Genomic DNA, 21283 nt, shown 5'->3' with positions numbered 1-21283 from the left:
TGTTACAAAAAATAGAGAATATTATTGCTTGATTTGGAAAGTGATCTGTCAATATGCCCCCTCAAGTTGGCGCATGGAGATCCGTAATGCCCAACTTGGATAGAAAGTGATGGAAGAGATCCCGGCCTAATGTTTTGGTGAATATGTCGGCAACTTGCTTATGAGAGGATGTGTGAATGGCGGTAAGGAGGCTGGACCGGATTTTATCATGAACAATGTGGCAGTCAATCTCAATATGTTTAGTATGCTCAAAGAACACAGGATTATGAGCAATATGTAGAGCAGATTGCTTGTCACAATGGAGATTGAAAGGAGCTGAGTGAGAGACACCAAGATCAGTGAGAAGCTGTTTCAACCAAGTAAGTTCACAAGTGGTAACGGCCATGACACGATATTCGACTTCAGCAGAGGAATGGGCCACTGTAGTCTGTTTTTTTGTGCGCCAGGAGATGGGACTAGATCCAAGTTGAATAAAGTAGCCGGTGGTGGAGCGACGAGTGGTGGGACAGCTGGCCTAATCGGAATCAGTGTAGACAGTGACATGGAGAGATTTGGAGGAAGCAAAAAATATGCCTTGGCCGGAACTACCTTTGAGATAGCGAAGGACACGAGTGGCAACCTGCATGTGGGGGGCACGAGGAGCGTGCATGAATTGACTGAGAATGTTCACTGCAAAAACAATGTCAGGACGAGTGATAGTCAAGTATATTAGACGACCAACAAGTCGACGATAAGGCGCAGGATCTGGAAGAAGAGAGCCATCGTGGTTGGTGAGCTTTAAGTTCTGTTTCATTGGGAAGGAAGCAGTCCGAGTACCGAGTTGACCACTATCAGAGAGAATGTCAAGAGTATATTTGCGTTGGTTGAGAAAGATGCCTTGAGGTGAGCGAGCAACTTCTAAACCAAGAAAATATTTAAGAGGACCAAGGTCTTTAGTTTTGAAGTGTGTGGAGAGAACACTTTTGAAGACCTCAATTTGGGAGTGATCATTGCCAGCAACCAGGATATCATTGACATAAACAAGAACAAGAGTGATACTGGTAGAAGTAACCAGAGTGAATAAAGAATGATCCGCCTGAGATTGAGAAAAACCTGCATGAAGAAGCACAATAGTTAGTTTAAAAAACCAATTGCAGGAGGCTTGTTTGAGGCCGTGGAGGGATTTGAGGAGACGACAGACACGAGTCTCCTCTTTCGAACAATAACCAAGAGGGGGGGTCATGTAAACTTCCTTATCAAGGTCCCCATGCAAGAAGACATTATTAACATCAAGTTGATAAATAATCCATTGGCGAGAAGCAGCGACAGCCAACAAACACTAAACGGTAGTCATTTTGGCCACAGGAGCAAAAGTTTCATGATTGTCAAGGCCTTCAACTTGAGTATAGCCTTTGGCGACTAATTGAGCTTTGTATCGTTCGACAAAACCATCGGCTTTGAGTTTAGTTTTGAACACCCATTTGCAGCTAATGGGTTTCTTGCCAGGAGGAAGGGACTCAAGCGTCCAAGTGGAATTGGCTCCAAGAGCATGAAGTTCAGTAGACATGGCGTCACGCCAATGGGCATGACGAATAGCAGCGGAATAACAAGAAGGATCAGCAGAAACAGTGAGAGCATTTAAAAAAATAAGATGAGAAGAAGAAAAACGAGAATAAGAGAGAAAAGCAAATAAAGGATGAGCAGTACCTGAGGTTGATGCAGTGGAGAAAGATGCAGTGGACTCGGTGTGTATGGTCGGACATATATAGTCCTGAAGGTAGGCGGGTCTAGTAATGGTGCGACGGGGACAAGTAAGTGAAGAAGAAGAAGGGTTGGGAAGAGAGGGTGTGGAAGAAGAAGGTTCTGAAGAAGAAGGTGCAGAAGAAAGAGGTGGTAAAATAGGTTCAGGAACAGGGAGAGAAATGAGAGGTAGTGAGGTGGGAGAAGAAGAACGGATGTCCTGAAAAGGAATATGGTGCTCGTGAAAAGTGACATCACGAGAGTAAAAAATAGCCTGAGTCTCTAGATTGTAAAGTTTGTAGGCTCGATGAGTGCTAGGATAACCAAGAAAAAGACATTTAGAGGCGCGATGAGAAAATTTATCGTGTGAAGCATGAAGAGTTTGGGCATAGCAAAGACATCCAAAAAAGCGGAGATGGTCATATTTGGGTGGGGTATTAAAGAGAAGTTCAAAAGGAGATTTATTTTGAAGATGGCGACTAGGTGTGCGATTTATGAGATGAGCAGCAGTGAGCACACAATCACCCCAAAATTTCAAAGGTAAGTAAGCTTGAAAACGTAGACTACGAGCGACATTCAAGAGGTGTCGATATTTACGTTCCACAACACCGTTTTGTTGGGGAGTTTCAACACAGGTACGCTCATGAATAATGCCGTGGTCGTGAAGGTAATGTTGAAATTTATGAGAAAGAAATTCTTGGCCATTGTCAGTACGAATTTTTTTAATGGTGGTATTGAATTGATTTTGAATGAGAGCAAAGAAGTGCATAAGATAAGTGTATGCTTCGGATTTATAGCGCATAAGATAAATCCAAGTGGTGCGAGAAAAATCATCAACAATAGTGAGAAAAAAATGTGCACCACAAATAGGAGTATGATAGCCTCCCCATATATCACAAAAAATCCGATTAAAAGGCATAGTACTTTTATTGGCATGAATAGGAAAAGGTAGTCTAGTGTGCTTAGAACGAGCACAAATATCACAATAAAAAATAACACAGGAATTATTAAAAAGACTAAGAATAACTAAACGGGAAGGATGACCTAGGCGTTGGTGCCATAAAAGCTTATTCGCAGTGATTTGAGTAGAAAGGGCCGTGGTGGGGTTTGACCGGTACACATAAAGTCCATTGCAAAGTTCACCCGCTCCAATCAGCCTCTTTGAGTGCGGGTCTTGAAAAGAGACAGTTGAAGAAGAAAAAGAAATAATATAAGAATTAGTATGAGTGAGTTGAGGGACAGAAAGGAGATTAAAACAAAATTGAGGGACAAATAGGACATTTTGCAAAATGAGGTGGTCGACTAAGACACATGTGCCGACACCCTTTATTGAAATTAAATGGCCATTGGGTAAAGTGACCTTTCGGTCAAGAGAGTGAGCAACTAGGGAAGAGAACAAGTTTCGGTCATGGCAAAGGTGATCGGTGGCACCATTGTCCACCACCCAGTCACGGTGGCTGTCAAATGGAGGGAGAGAGGAAACGTTACCAACAAATTTTACAGCAGGGGGAGTCGGCTTGAGCAGATCAAGAAGTTTGAGGTAGAGGTCCGATGTTAGACCAGGGATCAAAGAGGAAAGAGAGGCTTGGTGAGCCATCAACTGCGAAGGGGAAGGAGGTTTTCCGAGAAGAGAGGGCTGTTGTTTGCCCCGAGGCCCTCGTCCGGCTGGATATCCCACAAGGCGCCAGCATCGGTCACGGGTGTGACCGTGTTTCCCACACTCGGTGCAGTGCAGGGGTTTTCGTGGAGGACCACTGGAGTGAGCGGCGAAGATGTGGGTTTCTGGTGCTGCCGCAAGCCTTACATGGAGGAGACACTGCTGTTCTTCCTGAAAAAGAATAGAAAAAATTTTGGTGATAGGAGGAAGGGTTTCCATGGCTAGGATTTGGGTTCTGAGTTAGAAAAAATAGTCATTTAGGCCAAGTAGAAACTGGTAAACTCTCTCATCTTCAGCTTATTGTTGCATTTCTTTGAGATCATTGGTCTGTTGTAAGTGGCTGAGTTCATCCCAAAGTTGCTTGATTTGGTTGTAATACTTATGAACCGAATGGGTGTGCTGTTGTAGGGAAGAGAGCTCTCGCTTAAGATGATAAATTCGTGCATTGTTACCATGGCAAAAGCGTGATTGAAGATCAAGCCATACAGCTCGTGGGTCGGTGTGAAATTCAAGGGAGTTGGCGATGGAAGGGCTGATGGAATTGAGGAGCCAGGTAAGAACCATATCTTTAGTTTGGTTCCATTGTGGGTAATCTGTGGAGTTGGGTTCGGGTGGGGAAAGGGTGCCATCAACAAAGGCTAATTTGTTTTTGGTATTAAGGGCACGGGGCATGGCTTTTTGCCATTTGGGAAAGTTGTCACTGGTGAGGAGTCTGGATACAAGAATAAGGCTAGGAGAATCGGAGGGGTGGAGAAGGTATGGAGATGAAGAGGGGTTGGAAGGGAAAGCCATGAACACGAGAAAGGGAGGATCGGTTTTAGGCTGATACCATGCCAAGAATACAAACTTTTGTATTTCATTCACTTAAATTTTACATTGAGACATTGTTTGAATAAATAGATACAAGAATAAGTCTATCTAAGGTAACTAATTGAATATGGTAATTACAAAGTAAATGCTAATTTCCTAAAATCATGTTATTACAAAAAATGAAGAATATTGTTGCTTGATTTGAAAAGGGATCTGTCAATAAAAGGCATAGTAATGATGTAGAGGAAACATATGACATTGTAATTGTTGGGAATAGGTCAATTAAAGGTTAAATAAAATATAAAAATTTTATGTAAAGTTATTTTTATGTATTTTTTATATATTTTATTAATATAATTGATTTTATTATATTTTTTAACATAAAATATTTATTTTAACCCATCACATCAATTAAATACATAAAAATTATACAAAAGTGACTTAGCTAAATAAAATAATAGCCAATTAGATTTATCATTTTTGATAAAATAGAATAGCATTTAATAAATCAATAATATTATTTATCTTTTTCTTTCTTTTTTTTTTTTTTTTTAGAAGAAAGGGGGCGACCCGGACCACACCCTGTCACCGCATTTGATGTCTATTATCTACGTCCCCACTTCCTCTCCCCCCCATGTGTTGACTGTTGACTTACTTTTTCACAGAAAACTGACCGTCCCACCTGATTCAATCGTACGGTGCAAATCAGTTCTGTACAAACTCATCCAGACCGTAGGATCTTATCCACATGATTGTTATATCCCACACTCTACATTTTATATATTTTTAAATTATTATTTATTACTTTATTCTTATTAAATTAATTAAAATTTTCTACTTACCATCTATATAACATATATTATATATTTGTTATAAAAATATAAAAATATAAAATAAATATAATATATGATGTATAAAAGTAATAAGTAAAATTATTCGTCATAATAATATATATTGAGTGAAAGTATCATTTTATTAATATTTATATAGTAAATGTACGTATGATTTTATGCATAATCACACATGTTTTTAATGTCTGTCTCATTTTATTAAAAGTTTTTAATTCAAAATTTGAATTTTAAAATTTTAATCATTTCACTAGCTGACACGCAATGATTATATACTTAAAATTATGAGTCAATTCTTAGAGCTTGTTTGGAGTTATATTAAAAGTTTTAAAAACTATTTAAATTAACTTTCAAAACTCTATAATGGAAAAATTAAATTGTTTAGGTGTTGTATATTAAAATATTGTTTAATTTCAAATAAGTTAAAAATTACATTTAAGAAAAAGCATCATCAAACGTGTTTTGTTGAATAATAAAGAAGGTAATTTGAATTTTAAAAAGATTCTTAATAGATGAAAATACTCATACTACTTTTATATAATTACAAATTTTAAAATTTTAAAAATATGATCAAAATTTTAAAAAAATAATAATCATAATTTTTATCTCAAAAAGTAATTTTTTAATTTATTTTTAAATAAATATAATATATTTGAAAATAATTAAGTATATAGTTACAAAATAATAAATAAATTTTTAATAATAAAACTTATTATTTAAATTATAAAATTTAAAATTATAATCTATATTTCTCATTATAATTTCAAATATGCACTAATTCCGTACATAAAGCATAATTCATATTTATTAAATAGAAAGATTTAATTTATAAAATTCAAAATTTTAAATTTATATATATATTTTATATAAATTCACTCTATTCGAGAATAAAATTTTTCTTTATTAAGAGTAGATAGTATTTTATTAATTTAAAAGTGAGAGAAAATTAATTAATTAATGAAGATGACCTGGCATTGACAGCCCAATTTTCGTTTCAGTGGCTGTGCATATAAGTAGTCCCACTTCCAAAGAGCCGAAAATCACACGCTCTTCCAAGTTATTTAGGGTTTGTTTCGGTGTGTGATCCTTAGGGTTTATTTCGGCGGTGATGGGTGAGAGGCTCAGCGGGACGGTCAAGTGGTTCAATGACCAGAAGGGGTTCGGCTTCATAACCCCCGACGATGGTGGCGAGGAGGTCTTCGTACACCAGTCCTCGATCCGATCCGAGGGATTTCGGAGTCTGGGTGAAGGCGAGGCCGTTGAGTACCAGATCGAGTCTGGAAATGATGGCCGGACCAAGGCCGTTGATGTCACCGGCCCATCTGAAGGTCCCGTCCAGGGTAGCCGCGGTGGCGGAGGCGGAGGAGGCGGCGGCGGGAGAAGTGGACGTAGCGGAGGCTACGGTGGTGGCGGCTACGGTGGTGGTGGTGGGTACGGTGGAAGTGGTGGTTATGGTGGCGGTGGTGGGTACGGTGGGGCCAGATCGGGTGGCAGAGGAGGCGGCGGTGGTGGATATGGGGGCGGTGGCTACGGTGGCGGCGGCGGAGGAGGTGGAGGGAGTTGTTACAAGTGTGGTGAAAGTGGCCATTTTGCAAGGGACTGTTATCAGGGAGGAAGCGGCGGTGGCGCCGGTGGTGGTGGCGGCGGCGGCAATTGCTACAACTGCGGGGGAACTGGGCATTTCGCTAGGGAGTGTCCCAACAGCGCTCGTTGATCGGTTGTGGTTTGGTTACTAGTGTGTTTTTTTCACACATTTTAATGTACTTGTTTTTTTATAGGTGGTGTTCTTTCGAGGATGTTTCTTGATGACCCACTTTTGGTTTGGCGTTCATGTTTATGGGTCACTCCTTAGTAATCTGTTTGGCTTAACTAGTACCTGATTAGTTTCTTAGATGGATTGATGGTTGGTTTTCTTTTTGGTCTCTCTTCTATATTGATGTTTTTGGTTATCACTGATAGTGTGTCTTGGCTGGGACAGAGTAGAGGTTGTGCAAGTGGTGAAATAGATTCTCATTTTGATATTTACTCTCTCTGATTTTGTTTCTATACACACATTATATGAAATATTTGCTGGTTTTAGAAAGAATCCATTGTCTTGTGCTTCACATTTCTCGATGCTAGTTGATATTCATGTTTGAAAGTAGGAGATCTTTTAAGACTGATTGTCATTTTTGAGGGTTACCTGTTCAATTTGAGGGAGGAGAAACGACCACCTTGGAATTGATCATTTTGATCGTTGAATTTATTATCCAGTTATTAGAACTTGATGGTATTCCTTCTCATATACCATGAGGGGCATTTGTGGTTTGGAAAAATAGAGACTGACATTAATAATGCACAATTTAGGAGACACCTATACGGTAGAAATCATGATTGTTTTAAAGGTAAATGAATCGTGTTTGGACTCATATATGGCTAGCATTGTATGCTTTTCACCCTCCCGGTCCCTTATCCGTCGAACCAGAAAAATCATAAATGTTTGCAGGACTCCTACGCCAGGTGGAGTAATGAGCCTGGGACCTGACATTTCGAGCAAGGGATCAGGCCCTCATTTTAATGCTTAGGAATTTAAGTTGACCAACAATTTTATGAAAAGGAATCTATTAGATAGAAAATAAGAATGTTATTAGAAATCCTTTTTCTGTTCAAGTTATTGCTTGATCGTCTATATTTTCTCATGTGATATTCCTTTACGTAAGTAAAAATGGTGGGAAATATTTTTTGGTTTTGTGATTATTAATCTTTCTGTGTTTTAGTGTAATATTAAATTGTGGAAAAACTATGTTATATAATAACGATTATGATATTTTCATCTAATCGTATCTTTGTATTATCCAAACATTATTTTGTAAAACAAGGATTCAACGGAACTTTTTATTCACTCAAAATACCATAGAAAGGGGGCCATAGCATTGGTGGGATATATAATGGATTATGTTTTAGTGTCATTAACTGAAATTAACTGAAAGTAAAGTGAAATGATTGCTGGTTAGATTTTGAGGCTGTGGTCCCAACTACTTGGAATGCTTGTACCGACAGGATGTCGGTGTGCCTCTCATTAATCTTTTAAAATGGTGAGAAAATGCTCTTGTAAATCTCTTTTAAAAAAAAAAAAAAAAAAAGTAATGTTATATATAATTGTAAATTATTTATTTTGTGTAATTGTTTTGAAAAAAATTAAGATTTATTATTAAAAATTTAATTTTTTTTTAATTTCACATTTATTTATTTTTTTTAAAAGATTAAGCTGCTTACCCATTTTAACAAATATCATTTCTCAAATATAAAAATAAAAAATCCTGTTGCGACATCACTTTATCGACTCTACAACTTTGACTGTTGCCTCGACACGCGAAGGAATGATTTGACAAAGGACGTAATGGTAATGAAGGATTCTTTTATTATTATTATTTTATTATTTTTATTTTTATTTATCTATAAATTCCATCCAATGACAAATTCCTGGCTTTGCCGATCCCTTCGTTTCCGAGGCCTCTATAAATATTATAAAAGAGCAGCTATTTTACATTTATACATTATTTGCTCGTTCCATCTTTCTTAACAGGACAAGTAACCCTTCAAAAACCTCGATATTTTTGTGTTTGGAGATTTACCCATTCTTCAATGCAATGTAACTGAATCGTCTAATCATCTGTGTTAAGTTAAAAAATAAATAAAATTGATGATTACAGGGAACGAATAGGAGCTCTATTCTTGTATTGAAAGGAGATTAGGCCCTCAATGGGGTCATCAGCAATGCAGCATCATCAGCTCGTATGACAAATTGAGGCATATAAGAAATGATATTTGTAGTTTTAAAGTGTAAATTTCGTATATTTTTTTTTAAAAATTAGATAAATATAAAATTTATATTAAAAAATTATTTTTTTAATGATACATCTCACTTTTTTAAAGCGAGTGTATCTGAATATTTAACATTATTTTTTTACATATATATATGCACATTCAAATCAATATCATCAAACATTTCTATCCAAAGTCTATGACTTGAAGCGATAGAAATTGATGTTTGAACTGGTTTTATGTAGTACGTGCTTGAGCACTAAGTAATTTTTTTAAAAAGTACTCAAATCTCCACTTCTTCAACCAAATATCTGTTCAGGATGTTGAAGTGATCTCATACTCTTCACTACTATTCACAAATCATCTTAGATATTCTACATCCAAACGTAACTTAATTGATACTTTTAATCTTGTCATGATTTTGTTAATTGCCGTTGCCTGATTCTAATAATCTTTGGAAAATTTCTCAACTTGGAATGATTTAGAAGAAAACAACAAATCATTCCCCTCTTGATGTTAATCAGGATTAAACCAGCTTTTTTTTGGGGGGGAAAGTTATTATATAACCATCATGATCTTGCATATACAGTACAGTTTCTAAAATGGTAATTTGAGGCTAGCAGCTCCAAGCATGTCGCCCACGTTCATATCATTATTTTGTTGTCTAGAGAATAAAGGAGGAGAAAGAAAATCAGCTTTAACTGAAAAGTCACTGGACTTTTTTTCCTTTCTGGCTTCGCATGCTCTTACAAAAGTTACATATATCCTATTTCATACCAGGAAGGGAGCAGTAGTACCGGACAACTCTGTGAAATTGTAACATGGCAGATTATTAGATTCCCTCACAATATTCCTTCTCATCAATGTCTAGCATGGTATCCCACATTTTAGCAATACATTCAAACTCCCTTGCGTCACTTTCATCCTTTCAGCAATTTTCTTTGGTTATTGGGGTTTGTCTGGTTGTTCTTTAATTTGTCATCAACTCACGTCTCCGGTCTCACAATCACAGAATGGTTCTTGGGAAAACAACATATGGTAATAGTAAAAAGAAGCTTTAAACGATGCTCTCTAGTTTCTCCTTCTGAATCAAAAGACCTTACTTCATCATGTCCTATCATTGTTCATCATCTAAAAGACTGTGTCCTCGGTCAGAGGGGAAATCCGGGAGCATTGGGGATTCATTATAAAAATTTAGAACCGAAAGTTGAAGCCATGCATGGAATCGTAGGTGATCTTTAGGAAAATTTCTACAGATCAACTAGGATCATTATTAAACAAATTAGGCAAATGTATTAGAAAATTAAATCCTCATGATCATATGCTTTCTTCACCGATTTATAAGTAGATGTATCATATATAGCAAAACAAAGCCTGGTGATAGCTGCTGAAATTTTCATCGTCCTGGGCAGTTCCATGCAGATTACAAAGGTAGACTAGGCCAGGAATGTGCATCTAGTGATGGATCATAGATACTTATTGCCAGGATTATTTGGAAAGGAATATTAAAAGGTGGTTAGTATTAATGAATTTATGATTCTGCTTCTACTCGTCTTACTCGCCATCATAAAGGAAGGACTCACCTGATCTGCAATTATGTGACTCAATCAACTAGGAGTAGATGCGGTCCCATGCCATTTATGGATTATTACATTCTGAAAATTTTCAGGACCACCATTCGTTTTCCTTTTAAGTTTACTAATGGATTGCTCAACCATTGAAGTAGAGGCTTGCTTTTTTCTTCTTTTCTTTTTTCTTTTTATAAGAAAAGTAGAGGTTGCTTTTACGAAACGTTAATGGTTGGAGCTGTTCCCGATCCTGCACTCCGCAAGATAAGGATTAAGGCCTAAGGCAAGTAGCGAGTAATGATTGGAGCCGACGGTTATCTTCCTTGCAGGTTTACACGCAGTTTTGCCGGGAAAAACCATTACTGCATGCGATTTTAATGGCACCCAGTCCCTTAGCTAGAGACCGATCGCCATGTCTGTCTTCATAAAAACAGACACATAATGAAAATAGTTGACGAATTGTGGAGAAATGCTATTTCAATGTGATTGATGTTGGTATTTATCAGCTTCGTTCTCCAATACTTCAATATTTAAGACTTTTTTTTTATTTTTTCAGAATGCATAAGGAAGACCCTAAACTAAAAGAAAGAGACAGAGATACACATAGGAGAACAAGGTGTACGTAGGTGTGCTTTCATGGATGGAGATGGTTATTAGCCGAATACATATATTGCTGCTCTATCCGTTGACTAAGTAAGCAAAAGATGCAACGACATGTGTGAAAGCCAGCTTTTGGGTGGATGGAAGTGGGAACCCAGCAAAAGTGGGCGTGGGGATACAAATCAAGGGCTGTGAGGGCGAGGAGTGGGGTAGGCATGGTGGTGAAGAGGAGGAGGAGCTGTGGCATTGAGAACGCCGTGGGGAGGTAGAGGCGGAGGAGGGCATTGATAACACTTTGTGAACAGCCCAAAAGTGTCAATCTGGTGTATGAAATTTATCATGCTTGCCCACCCTCCAAACCCAAACCCTACCACCAGCACCCACACCACCACAAACACATTCATCGTGTACGTCCCTACCCATCTTCCTACGTACTTCGGTGGCTGCTCCACTGCATTCTGCATCACAACATTTCACGACAAAACTGTTACATTATAATACAGTTCATAAACTTTCACTATCTAAAAATAAAAATTATTCTGTAGCTTTTCTGCACAATGCTACTGTACATGGTGTGTACGGTAGAGATATGGCATCCATAAGAGAAAAGAGCTGCAGAATTACAGTTCGAGATTTTTTTGGGTTCCCCTTCCTTGACACGGGGAATCAGATATGAACAGATATTGTGGATCATAGTTGCAGCACGAATCCCGTGCCTTTATACATCGTCCAGGCTAGTATCTGTAACTTTCTTTCGTGGATTTAGTAAACAAAAGTAGAAGCTAAGTATGATGATTAAAGTCCCAAATTTTTTTCCCGTTTCGGAGAATGGGCCGGGACCGATCTGCTAGACGATGATCTTACGTTACCGATCTGTGTTCCTTATTCTTTACGCTTTTCGTCTCCAAATGATGATAATATTTAATGAGTTATTAACAGATAAAATCCTAAAATGTTCGGTCAAACATCTGACACAACGCTTCCTGAAAAATACTTTCTCAGATGTTCTGAAGTTTTGAAGGTAATGTTATGGTGTTGTGTATATCAGCAAGAGTTATAAAGTATGGAGATATACCTCTCGGGCAGCGGCTGATTTGAAAGTGAAGATGTGGGCCAGAGCAGGGATGATATAGACTGTGAAGCTGACGAGGAGTGATCCAACGGTGGAGTTGATGGGACCAAAGAATGGGAAGACGATGGCCAGGAACCATATGGGGATGACCACGGGCAATCTTGCTGCTGCACGCTTGCACAGGCTCTTGCACTCATGGCAGCCTATTGCTTTTTCCCACACAAAGTACAAGGGTGTGCATGCAAACCCAAATGTTATAAACTGCACACATCCCACAAATATTGTCATTATACTTCTATTCTACCCCAGAAAAATTAATGCACATCATCTGTAAGTAATAAATTTAGACATAACAGGAAAATTCGATTGATTAAATATAATTAGCAGTAGATGGACAATACATGAAGATGTGTATGTAAAGGGAGAATGTGGTGGGCAATAATACCTGATGGATAAGCATTAAAATGACAGCCATGTCTCTGGAGGGTGATCTTGGGAGCAGAGCAAAAGCGTTGGAGTGATTGAGAAGCATGTCTCCAAATGCCCAATACACTGCTGCTGCGGAGGGAAGCGTCAGTGTCAGCACATACAGTGTAGCCAGCAAGTATATGGCCTTGAACTTCTGAGGCTTCCACATTGCATGCATGATTTCCCTGACCCACCAAAATTTACCAGATTCAGCTATTTTTAGAGCACCATTTCAAACTTTTTTCTCAAATATAATAATACTTTTTTTTTGGTGTCGTATAAACTTTATTGACATATTGTTCGAGCATAGGCTATATGGCCTCAACAAAAGTACGACTACGGCTATACATGTTAAAGTAAGGATCATCTATGGAAGGGAAAGGCCGTCCACTAGATTTAAAAATATATATGTGTCATCTACTTTACATAGTTTCAAAGCCCATGATGATAAGCGACCCTATTATCTATATAATCTGGGTGATTTTTATTGAATCTCTTTAATTATTTTTGGTACAGACCTTGAAAACGCTGGTCAAGCTGGAGTCCTCTTGGCCTCTTCTCATGATAAAAGCAAAAGTAAGGGGAGAAAGAGTATTGGCTGTCCACATGAAAAAGGAAGAAAAGGGTTCCCAAAAATAAAATGACACTGCCTCCCACGAATCGGAAGTTCGATTCTTTGTTCTAACTTGTTATGACAAATGCGAATATTTGGGAATTAACAAGTTTCGAGATTGGCCTCTTAATTCACATGATGGCCAGATCATGTCTGCAGAACCTTAGTTTAGTTACTTTCAAAATGACGTCAAGCCCTGGTTGCATATTCTAGTTTTTATTTATTTTATAACTTCGCCAATCCATGACTCGGTCAAAACAAATTGCAAGTGAGAAGCAAGATACATGAGCAGAGCAGATTCGTAAATAATATAAAAGACACCATTTTTCTGTTTTTATAAATCGGAGCTTGTCTTACACAGTGACAGCATGTCCTCCGAATGTGTAGAGAATGTTTGTGGCCCCCGTGAAGTATAGCACCAGCTTGGTTGGACCCGAATGCGTAACACCCTCAATCTATAGAAGAAAGCACACATGAACAACTAATTACTATAAAACTTTCATGCTTTTTGAGTGGATCTGTCTTCAACTATAGCAGTAAAATAATGGCATGATTGATGCAGTATGAGCTCCTGGAACTTTCTTAGATTGTAAAATGGGGAATGATACCTGGCCATGGAGGATGGAGGCAATGGTGAGGTACCAAGCAGTGTAGGTGGTCATTATGAGGCCTAAAAAGGACCAGATTCTGTAGTTGCGGAATGAAGGGATAAAGACAGTGGTAGCACAACAAGCTCCGAATATGTATGTCCAAGTCCTCTTGTCCAGATTATCATTTATGTAATAGATGTTGCTGCATATCATTAAAAAGATAGTGCGGTCGCTGAGATTGATGAGATTTTTCTGGTTCTTTTGTTTCTTTGGAAAAATCAGATAAAATTAAGATACAGTTAAAGTCAGGGCCAGAATTTGTACCTTGCACAGGCAATGAGTTGAATGACAGATCCAAAGAGAAGAAAAGTGCAGTTAAATGCCAATCCCACGTTCCTCCAGTGTTTTCCGAGGAGTCCATCAAGAACCTCAAACCACTACATGATAATTAAGAACATGGAACTTGTGTGAGAAACCTCAGACCGGTGAACATAATATTGCAAAATAAAGTGGAAAATTTTCTCTCTTTATGTCAAATTGTTGAAGAGTGAAACCTGGATAACATGGTTCCTGAAATCAACTTTTTCTCTTTCTTTTCTGGTTCTGTATTCTACATAGAGTACGCTAATGAGATATGCTGTCCAGCTTCCCATTAACCCGTAGAAGAGCTGAAAAAGAATGCCGGACAGCATTCCCAGCTGCGAAAATGAGTATGGCAAGGTGAGCAGAACTTGAGCCACCTGACACATGCAAACAAACAGACCCCAAAAACCATTAGGAAACTAAGACAAGCACAAGAACGTATGAGTGATTCGCTTGCTGTTTGTACAAGGAGAAACAAAGATAATGAACCTGGTTTGAAGCACAGCTAAACCAAGCATCATATACAGAACCGCCATGCCAAAAGAACTTAGATAGCTTGGTTTTCACATCCTCAGGCTTCCCTTCAGTCTCCATTTCCACATAATTGCCTACTATCACAGTCTCCACCACCTTATCCGATGCCATATCCATCACACACAAACTCTCTTTATCTCTATCTTCCACGCTCACTCTCTATTATTATACCACTGTTCTTTCTCCTCTGTCTCTAACGGTGAATAGTGGGGGTTCAATGCAATGAGGATTCGAGGAAGTGACTAGTGAGATTCGAAATGGGGAATGGAGAGGGGCTTCTACTTCTAGTGGTATATATACAGACACGAGGGGTTCTCGAAGGGTGGGAAAGACTGTGTTTGAAAGGTATTTTAGAGCGGTTTTGGGAAGAGAGTGAATTCGCTTTTGTTTGTGGAGGGCTTTGACGAAATCCACTGGTTCTCGAGTCCTTTTCTGTAATTAAAATAACTTTGTTGTTCAGCTTATAATAATGGAGCAATTTAATTTATAATAATTATAGCAAAATTATTAATCATTGAGTTTAGTCCTTCTTAAAAAAATATGTCACACTGACTTTTAAATTAAAATGAAATTAGAAAACCCATAAAAACATTACAAAAGTTGAAACAAAAATAAGGTAAAAAAAATAATAATTTCAAAAACAAAAATATATATTTCATGTTAACCCTAAGTTGTAAGACTCAAAATATCCTAGGAGAAGAACCCTTCCTTTGCAACCTTGATCACCCAAGATTAGGGCAACAGCCATATACCTAGCTAGGGTGGCTGGGGTTGGAGCATCCTTAAACCTTGGCCTAGGGCCAAAAACTAAACTCGATGAAATCGAACCAACCAGATTTTCATTTTGTATAAAATTGGCCAAACCGATTGACTAAGTTGGAGAAAACAAGCCTGACCGATTCTAGTCTAAATAGGTCGGTTTTGCAAGTGGCCGCTCCGATAAACAAACAGATATTGAAGCAAAGTTAGCTAATTCAGAAAATGATGCAAAGTTAATGAAGTTAAACATGATCGGGAACATTATAAATGGAAGTAACATATATGGTATAACTTCAAATATATTATATTTTCATATTGCCAAATTTAATAATCAAACAAATATGAAAGCAAAGTTAATAAATTTAGAAAAATCAAAATCACACACACAGAGACACACACAAATGAGATATAAGATAGAGAGACAATGTCGGAGCAAGATGGATCTTATTGGTAGACAATCAGATGGAGGTTGGAAGGAAATTAGCGAAAAGAGGTCTGATAGACGAGAGAGAGAAACAAAGCAGAGAGAAGGAGAAATTGAAAGAGAAAATGGATTGCTTGGATTAAGACTTTAAGCTTTTAACCCAAATTCAAAACAATGTCATTTTGTGTATTAAACCAAACAACATCGTTTTATTACTTTTTCTAAACATAAGTATAAAAAGACATCATTTTAACTTAAAGTGAGTTAAACATTATCGTTTTATATAAAATAAAAATAATATATATTATATTAGTCGGTTAACTAGTTCAAATCAAAACCAAGCTGGCCGATGTCAATTTCTATAAATTTGGGCGACCGGCCAACCAATTGATCACCAATTTCAACCGATTCCAAAACACGGTGGCTAGTTTCGATCGATTATGGCGTAAACCGTCCAGCCCTACTAGGCTTGGCCAACTTGAGTTGGGGACCCATGTAGCCATTTTTTAAGCTCAAGTTTCTATTAACATATATAGTCTATGATTTAAAAAATAATAATAATAATAATAACATAGAGTTTATGATTTGTGTTTTTATAACGTTTTTATTTTACTTTTGAGTTATTTTAATTTTTATAATATGATTGGATTTTCTTAGTTTTTAGCCATGTCAGCATTGTCAGACGGAGAGGGCATTTTTTTAAACATAAAACCCCAAGGATTAAAAAAAGATCTATAAATACAAGAGCCTTTTTTTTTAAGAGGCATGAGCCTAAAACTAATGATTAATTTCCTTAATAATTAAACAGGGAGCGTGAGCAGCCCGTTCGCACGAGCGGGTCTCCCGTTTCCCGATCCGAGAATTTACTTTTTTTTTTTTTTTGGTGGTCTTCCTATTTCCTAGCCATCTCCTATTTTTAGGGCCGGTATATGCTCTCAATTTGCCCAATTTCATAATTAGTAATGTTACATATAGTCGTACAGTATATAAATATTATATAATTATTTAAAAAAAAATAAACTCTATTATTAAAATTTTATTTTTTTAATTTAAATTTCGTATTTATTCACTTTTTTTAAAAATAATTGCGTGACATTTACACATTTAAGATTGCAACTATCATTTCTCTTTGATCATTCCTACAAACATATGATCAATTTATTAAAGAGTAATATTGATATAATTTTAACGTGTGCAAAATATACACATTCTTTTTAAACAAGTGGGATATATTATTAAAAAAATAATTTTTTTATTTTTAGAAAACTGCTACAGATACAAAAAGATTACACAAACTAAATCTATAAACTGATGTGTGTTTCATGAAATCCATTAGATCTAATTTATAATAAAAGTAAATTTACAATCTAACGTACCATATCAAGTCACATCAATTTGTGAGTTTAATTTTGTATAATCTATATGTGGCTAAAATATTTTTTTTTTTAAATTTTTTAAATAGATGACAACTTGATTTCATTTTTCAAAATAAGTGTGCGAATCTGATCATTTTCTTTTGTCAAGCCTTACGAGTCTAAGACCCCCTTTTACTTTTTAGCGTTTTAGAGGCCGTATGTTCTTGATTATGCAAGCGTAATTGATATCTGAAATGCAAGAAAAATTCACATTACTCTTATACCTATATACATACCTATCCTATATCTCTTAACAAAATTATACTCAACTTTGCAATCTTCAGTTGCATGATTAACTTGAATGTTCTATTTTTCAAGAGAGATAGATATATTACGTGAGTTCTACGACATTTACTACAGTCTGCATTTGAAAATGATCTTAATTAATTCAAACTATAGGCACGTACGTACTTGTCATCTTGTATTGTGACACAGATAGGCTAAACTCCTGCAACCCCGCAGTCAGTCACCTCTAAGCCATACATTTGACAAATTTCATCAACATACTCCTACATCCACTCACTTTATACGAGTATCGAAGTGAAAGATTTGGCATTATTTGGAAAGTTATATGTGGGGGACATAATGGTTTTAATCGAACAGTTTGTAAAAAGGAAAAAACAATTTTTGTAGAAGAACAAGGTGGAAGTTAGTGGGGGGAGGAAGGATAAAAAAAGAAATGTTGAGCAATGGAAGATGTGAAGGAAATTATATCAAAGTAGACCGCATGATTACACCCAAACGGGCGTGGTCACTTTTACTAGAAAGAAGAAAGCTGCTTTTATCACATGGCCTATGTTTTCTCCCATACCCAAAACCCCATTTCCAAGTTCTTACACACTATGTTACTTTATTCACAGCTTGAAACAAATATGTTAATCCCCAACACAGTACACAACATTTATAAGAAGCTATATATTTAGATCATTGTTAGACCATGTGCCTTTGGAAATCGCCACCTCTCTCCCTTTTATTTCTTTTTGTTTGTATTTTTCTTCTTCATTGAGAATCTTTTCACCTCTTCTTGAATCTAAGGGTCATTGGAACTTATCTGCTCTCTGGCAGAGATGTGACCAAATCTCAATTGTTAGAACTGATATTGAATGAGTAAACTAAAATCTTTTTTATGTTTTTTCGAATAAGTGATGATTTACAGTGATTTTAAAGTGAATTCGGGTTTTCCGAGTATCAAAGATAAAGATCAAATCCATATGAACATTTTGATCAAGCAAAAATTCATGTTCTAGAAAGACTACCTCTGATTTTAATGGGGTTAGATGAGCAATATTACATGCTTTTGGTGATAAAAGTTAAAATAAAGAGTAGATGAAATATATACATGCAAAATTACAAACATGAGGGGCATGCATCGATGCTAGCTAATTGAAAGGCGCCTATGATCACCACTCTTTTATTACTGTCTTTTTGTCTGGGTCTTCTTTTTGAATATGATCAAGTCACCTAGAGAGATTATTGATTATCTTTCACCTCATGATGATGATAAACCATAATGGCTTTGTCTTCTTATAAATTAAGAAAACCCCTTGATACTGTATTAACTGATATTATGAGAAAAACATGACTTCACCATCCAAGCAGCACTGTTTTGGTGTTGTTCAACAATACTCATGGGATTTGATCGACTCATACTGACCTTTGATAGTGATTATTACTTTAATGCTTACCGTTGGATCAATTGAGAATGTTCTTTTCAAAGTCGGGTAAAGTTTGTAGCTGCTGGGTGTATTTGATCATTAGCTCAATATTCCTGTTGTGCAGGTTTGGAAGCAACTTCAAACCAAATGATGTCTCTACTGAAATATCCATCAGTAGTTTTGATGACTGATTTTCTCATTACTCCTACATCTTATTATAACACAAAATTAATGTTAATCACTTCACTGTCGGTAGAGGTGTCTCTCTTAGCAACATTGCTTAGTAGGTCACCTTGTCTGCTACTTAGTTCTGTAATAAACCAGTATTGCACACAAAGCAAGGGAAGGGTAATTTTGCTGTTACTATATTTCCGGACAAAGCATGTTAAGTGCTACATATTGTCTGTTTGATCTATGTTAGGAGTACTTAAGGTGGGGAGGGACACGTTGGATTTTGATCATTTTGATTAAGAAAGAGCAAGATCTTCAAAAATGTTACCACTCGTACTCATTAGGAAAACAGAGACAAGCAACTAATTAATGATCCAGCAAGGTAAAGGTTTTTGCACGCCAGCTCTGTTGCAGGTGGAACTGTCATAGATCACGCTAGCTAACTCATCCTGTGACTTGGGGTGGGGATTCAAGATCTCAGTTTTAGTTAACAGCTAGTTTTCTCCAGAGCAGAAGATCATCATGCTGCTCATCACTCTTCATCAGATTCAAATACACACTCAATGATTTGAATACCAAATGAAACAAGACATTGGTTTAGAAAAGCTGATTAACTTGCTCTCCTATTTTTATTTTTTAGCTAAATCAGGTGAAAGACCTGCTTATAGGATTGTTTGATACAGATTACCTTGGCAATGATTAAAGCTCCATACTGGATAGAACTTTTGCTGTTCTTCATCTCATATCATGTTGAGTCAGTTTTTGGGCATCTTTTTGGTGTTGATCAGGAACACCTCTCTCTTGTGGGACTAAAGTGGCCTGCATGGGATTGAAAACCAGCATTGACTTGAATTGCAAAAACACAAAGTGGGTCCTTTGGTCTTAAGCTTTGCATCAATTCATGGTTGTCAACTCCATTAACTGATACTTGGCTGCCTATTTTTATTGATGCAATATAATTGACTTTGCAGCAATCTATCCTCAGACACCATCATGCTGGTTTGCCTTTATGCCCCTCCATGCTGAGAGCAATTTCCTGGTCCAAAGAATCCTATTCTAAAAGAAGATATATCTTTCTACTTTAGTGCCCTTTAGATCACACCACTAAAGCTGCATTTGGACATTGCAAAACATGAAAAAGAGCATATAGTACTATAGGCATGCTTTACCCAATAAAAACGACCCATTTTCCTTGTAACAAGTAATCCATTCATGCGAATTCCATACTTACAAGCGATACAACATTCAAGGTTAAAGAAAAAAAAAACAATATGTTGACACAATGATAAATTATCTATGATTTCACAAACATTTTTGACAGATGAAAAGGCTTATTTAAGGATCATATATGGTAATGATACTTGTCTATTGAATTGCAGCAACAGAAGCCAACATAAGTTTAAAAAATGTGCTCAGAAATTTTCCTAAAAAACCGAATTATCACTAATGTGTGATCAAGGCAGATGAGTTTTCCTAAATGTATATTTGTGGTGTCTGATGTGTCAAAGCTTGAGTGTGCCAAAGTTGCAATGATTAGTTATAAATACTAATACAAAATTCCAGAGTTGGGGAGCCTAACATTATAAATTGGGCCTGTGAGATTGTTGGGCATCGGTTTTGTGTTATGTTTGGGCTATCCAACAGAAGATTGTCCATCCTCAAGTCTCAAGTCCCAAACACCAGCTGTATTTCACATCAAAGATCATTATTAAGATAGGTATGGGTGCCCCATGCCAGGAAGCAGGCCTTAGTTTACATGGGAGGCAAGGCTCTCCATGCAGGGCTAAATTAGGCTAAAGTACGTGATGGAATGAATCTTCTTTTCAAGCTGGATCCTCCTCACCTGCCATCCTTGAGTTTGAGGACAACAAAATTAAAGTCTGTAACGGGTCCCAGACCATTTTAATTAAAATGGTCAGTGAGGATATCTGAGTAAAATGTCAATGAGTGGCAGCCCTATATATGTGTCTACATTTAATAAAGAAAGATCTCATCAAATTCTTACCTTGATCAAGTGGAGGATGAATGGATATATAAACTAATAGATATTTACACAGACAACAATAAATATTAGTCTTATCTCATGTATTTATCTCTTATTCGAGACTCTCAAATTCGTTATCTTTATTATCGATACATGGAGCAGGCCCATCTCTAAGAAGTGTATTTTTATTTTTTATTTTACAAGAATCAAGATATATAAAATAAAAAAT

The 21283-nt window shown here is 36.8% G+C and overlaps 2 protein-coding genes across 2 annotated transcripts; one reads left to right on the top strand and one right to left on the bottom strand.

Annotated features, from left to right (window-relative positions):
• The first annotated feature begins 6062 nt into the window (after positions 1–6062).
• Positions 6063–7120, top strand: LOC122314419 (glycine-rich protein 2-like). Its single transcript, XM_043130009.1, has one exon. It carries the CDS (start codon positions 6143–6145, stop codon positions 6746–6748), a length of 606 nt encoding a protein of 201 aa, XP_042985943.1. The 5' UTR covers positions 6063–6142; the 3' UTR covers positions 6749–7120.
• Positions 7121–11010: 3890 nt separating this feature from the next.
• Positions 11011–14968, bottom strand: LOC122312529 (auxin transporter-like protein 5). Its single transcript, XM_043127171.1, has 8 exons — positions 14602–14968; positions 14304–14489; positions 14074–14186; positions 13768–13951; positions 13517–13614; positions 12524–12731; positions 12082–12339; positions 11011–11464 (listed from the first exon to the last, which is right to left on the bottom strand). Exons 1-8 carry the CDS (start codon positions 14761–14763, stop codon positions 11189–11191), a joined length of 1485 nt encoding a protein of 494 aa, XP_042983105.1. The 5' UTR covers positions 14764–14968; the 3' UTR covers positions 11011–11188.
• Between the last annotated feature and the right edge of the window lie 6315 nt (positions 14969–21283).

The sequence above is a fragment of the Carya illinoinensis genome, chromosome 6 (genome assembly GCF_018687715.1).
Source record: "Carya illinoinensis cultivar Pawnee chromosome 6, C.illinoinensisPawnee_v1, whole genome shotgun sequence".
NCBI lineage: Eukaryota > Viridiplantae > Streptophyta > Magnoliopsida > Fagales > Juglandaceae > Carya > Carya illinoinensis.
Note: the sequence above shows the minus strand (reverse complement) of the source record. Positions and strands in the feature narration are given on the sequence as shown.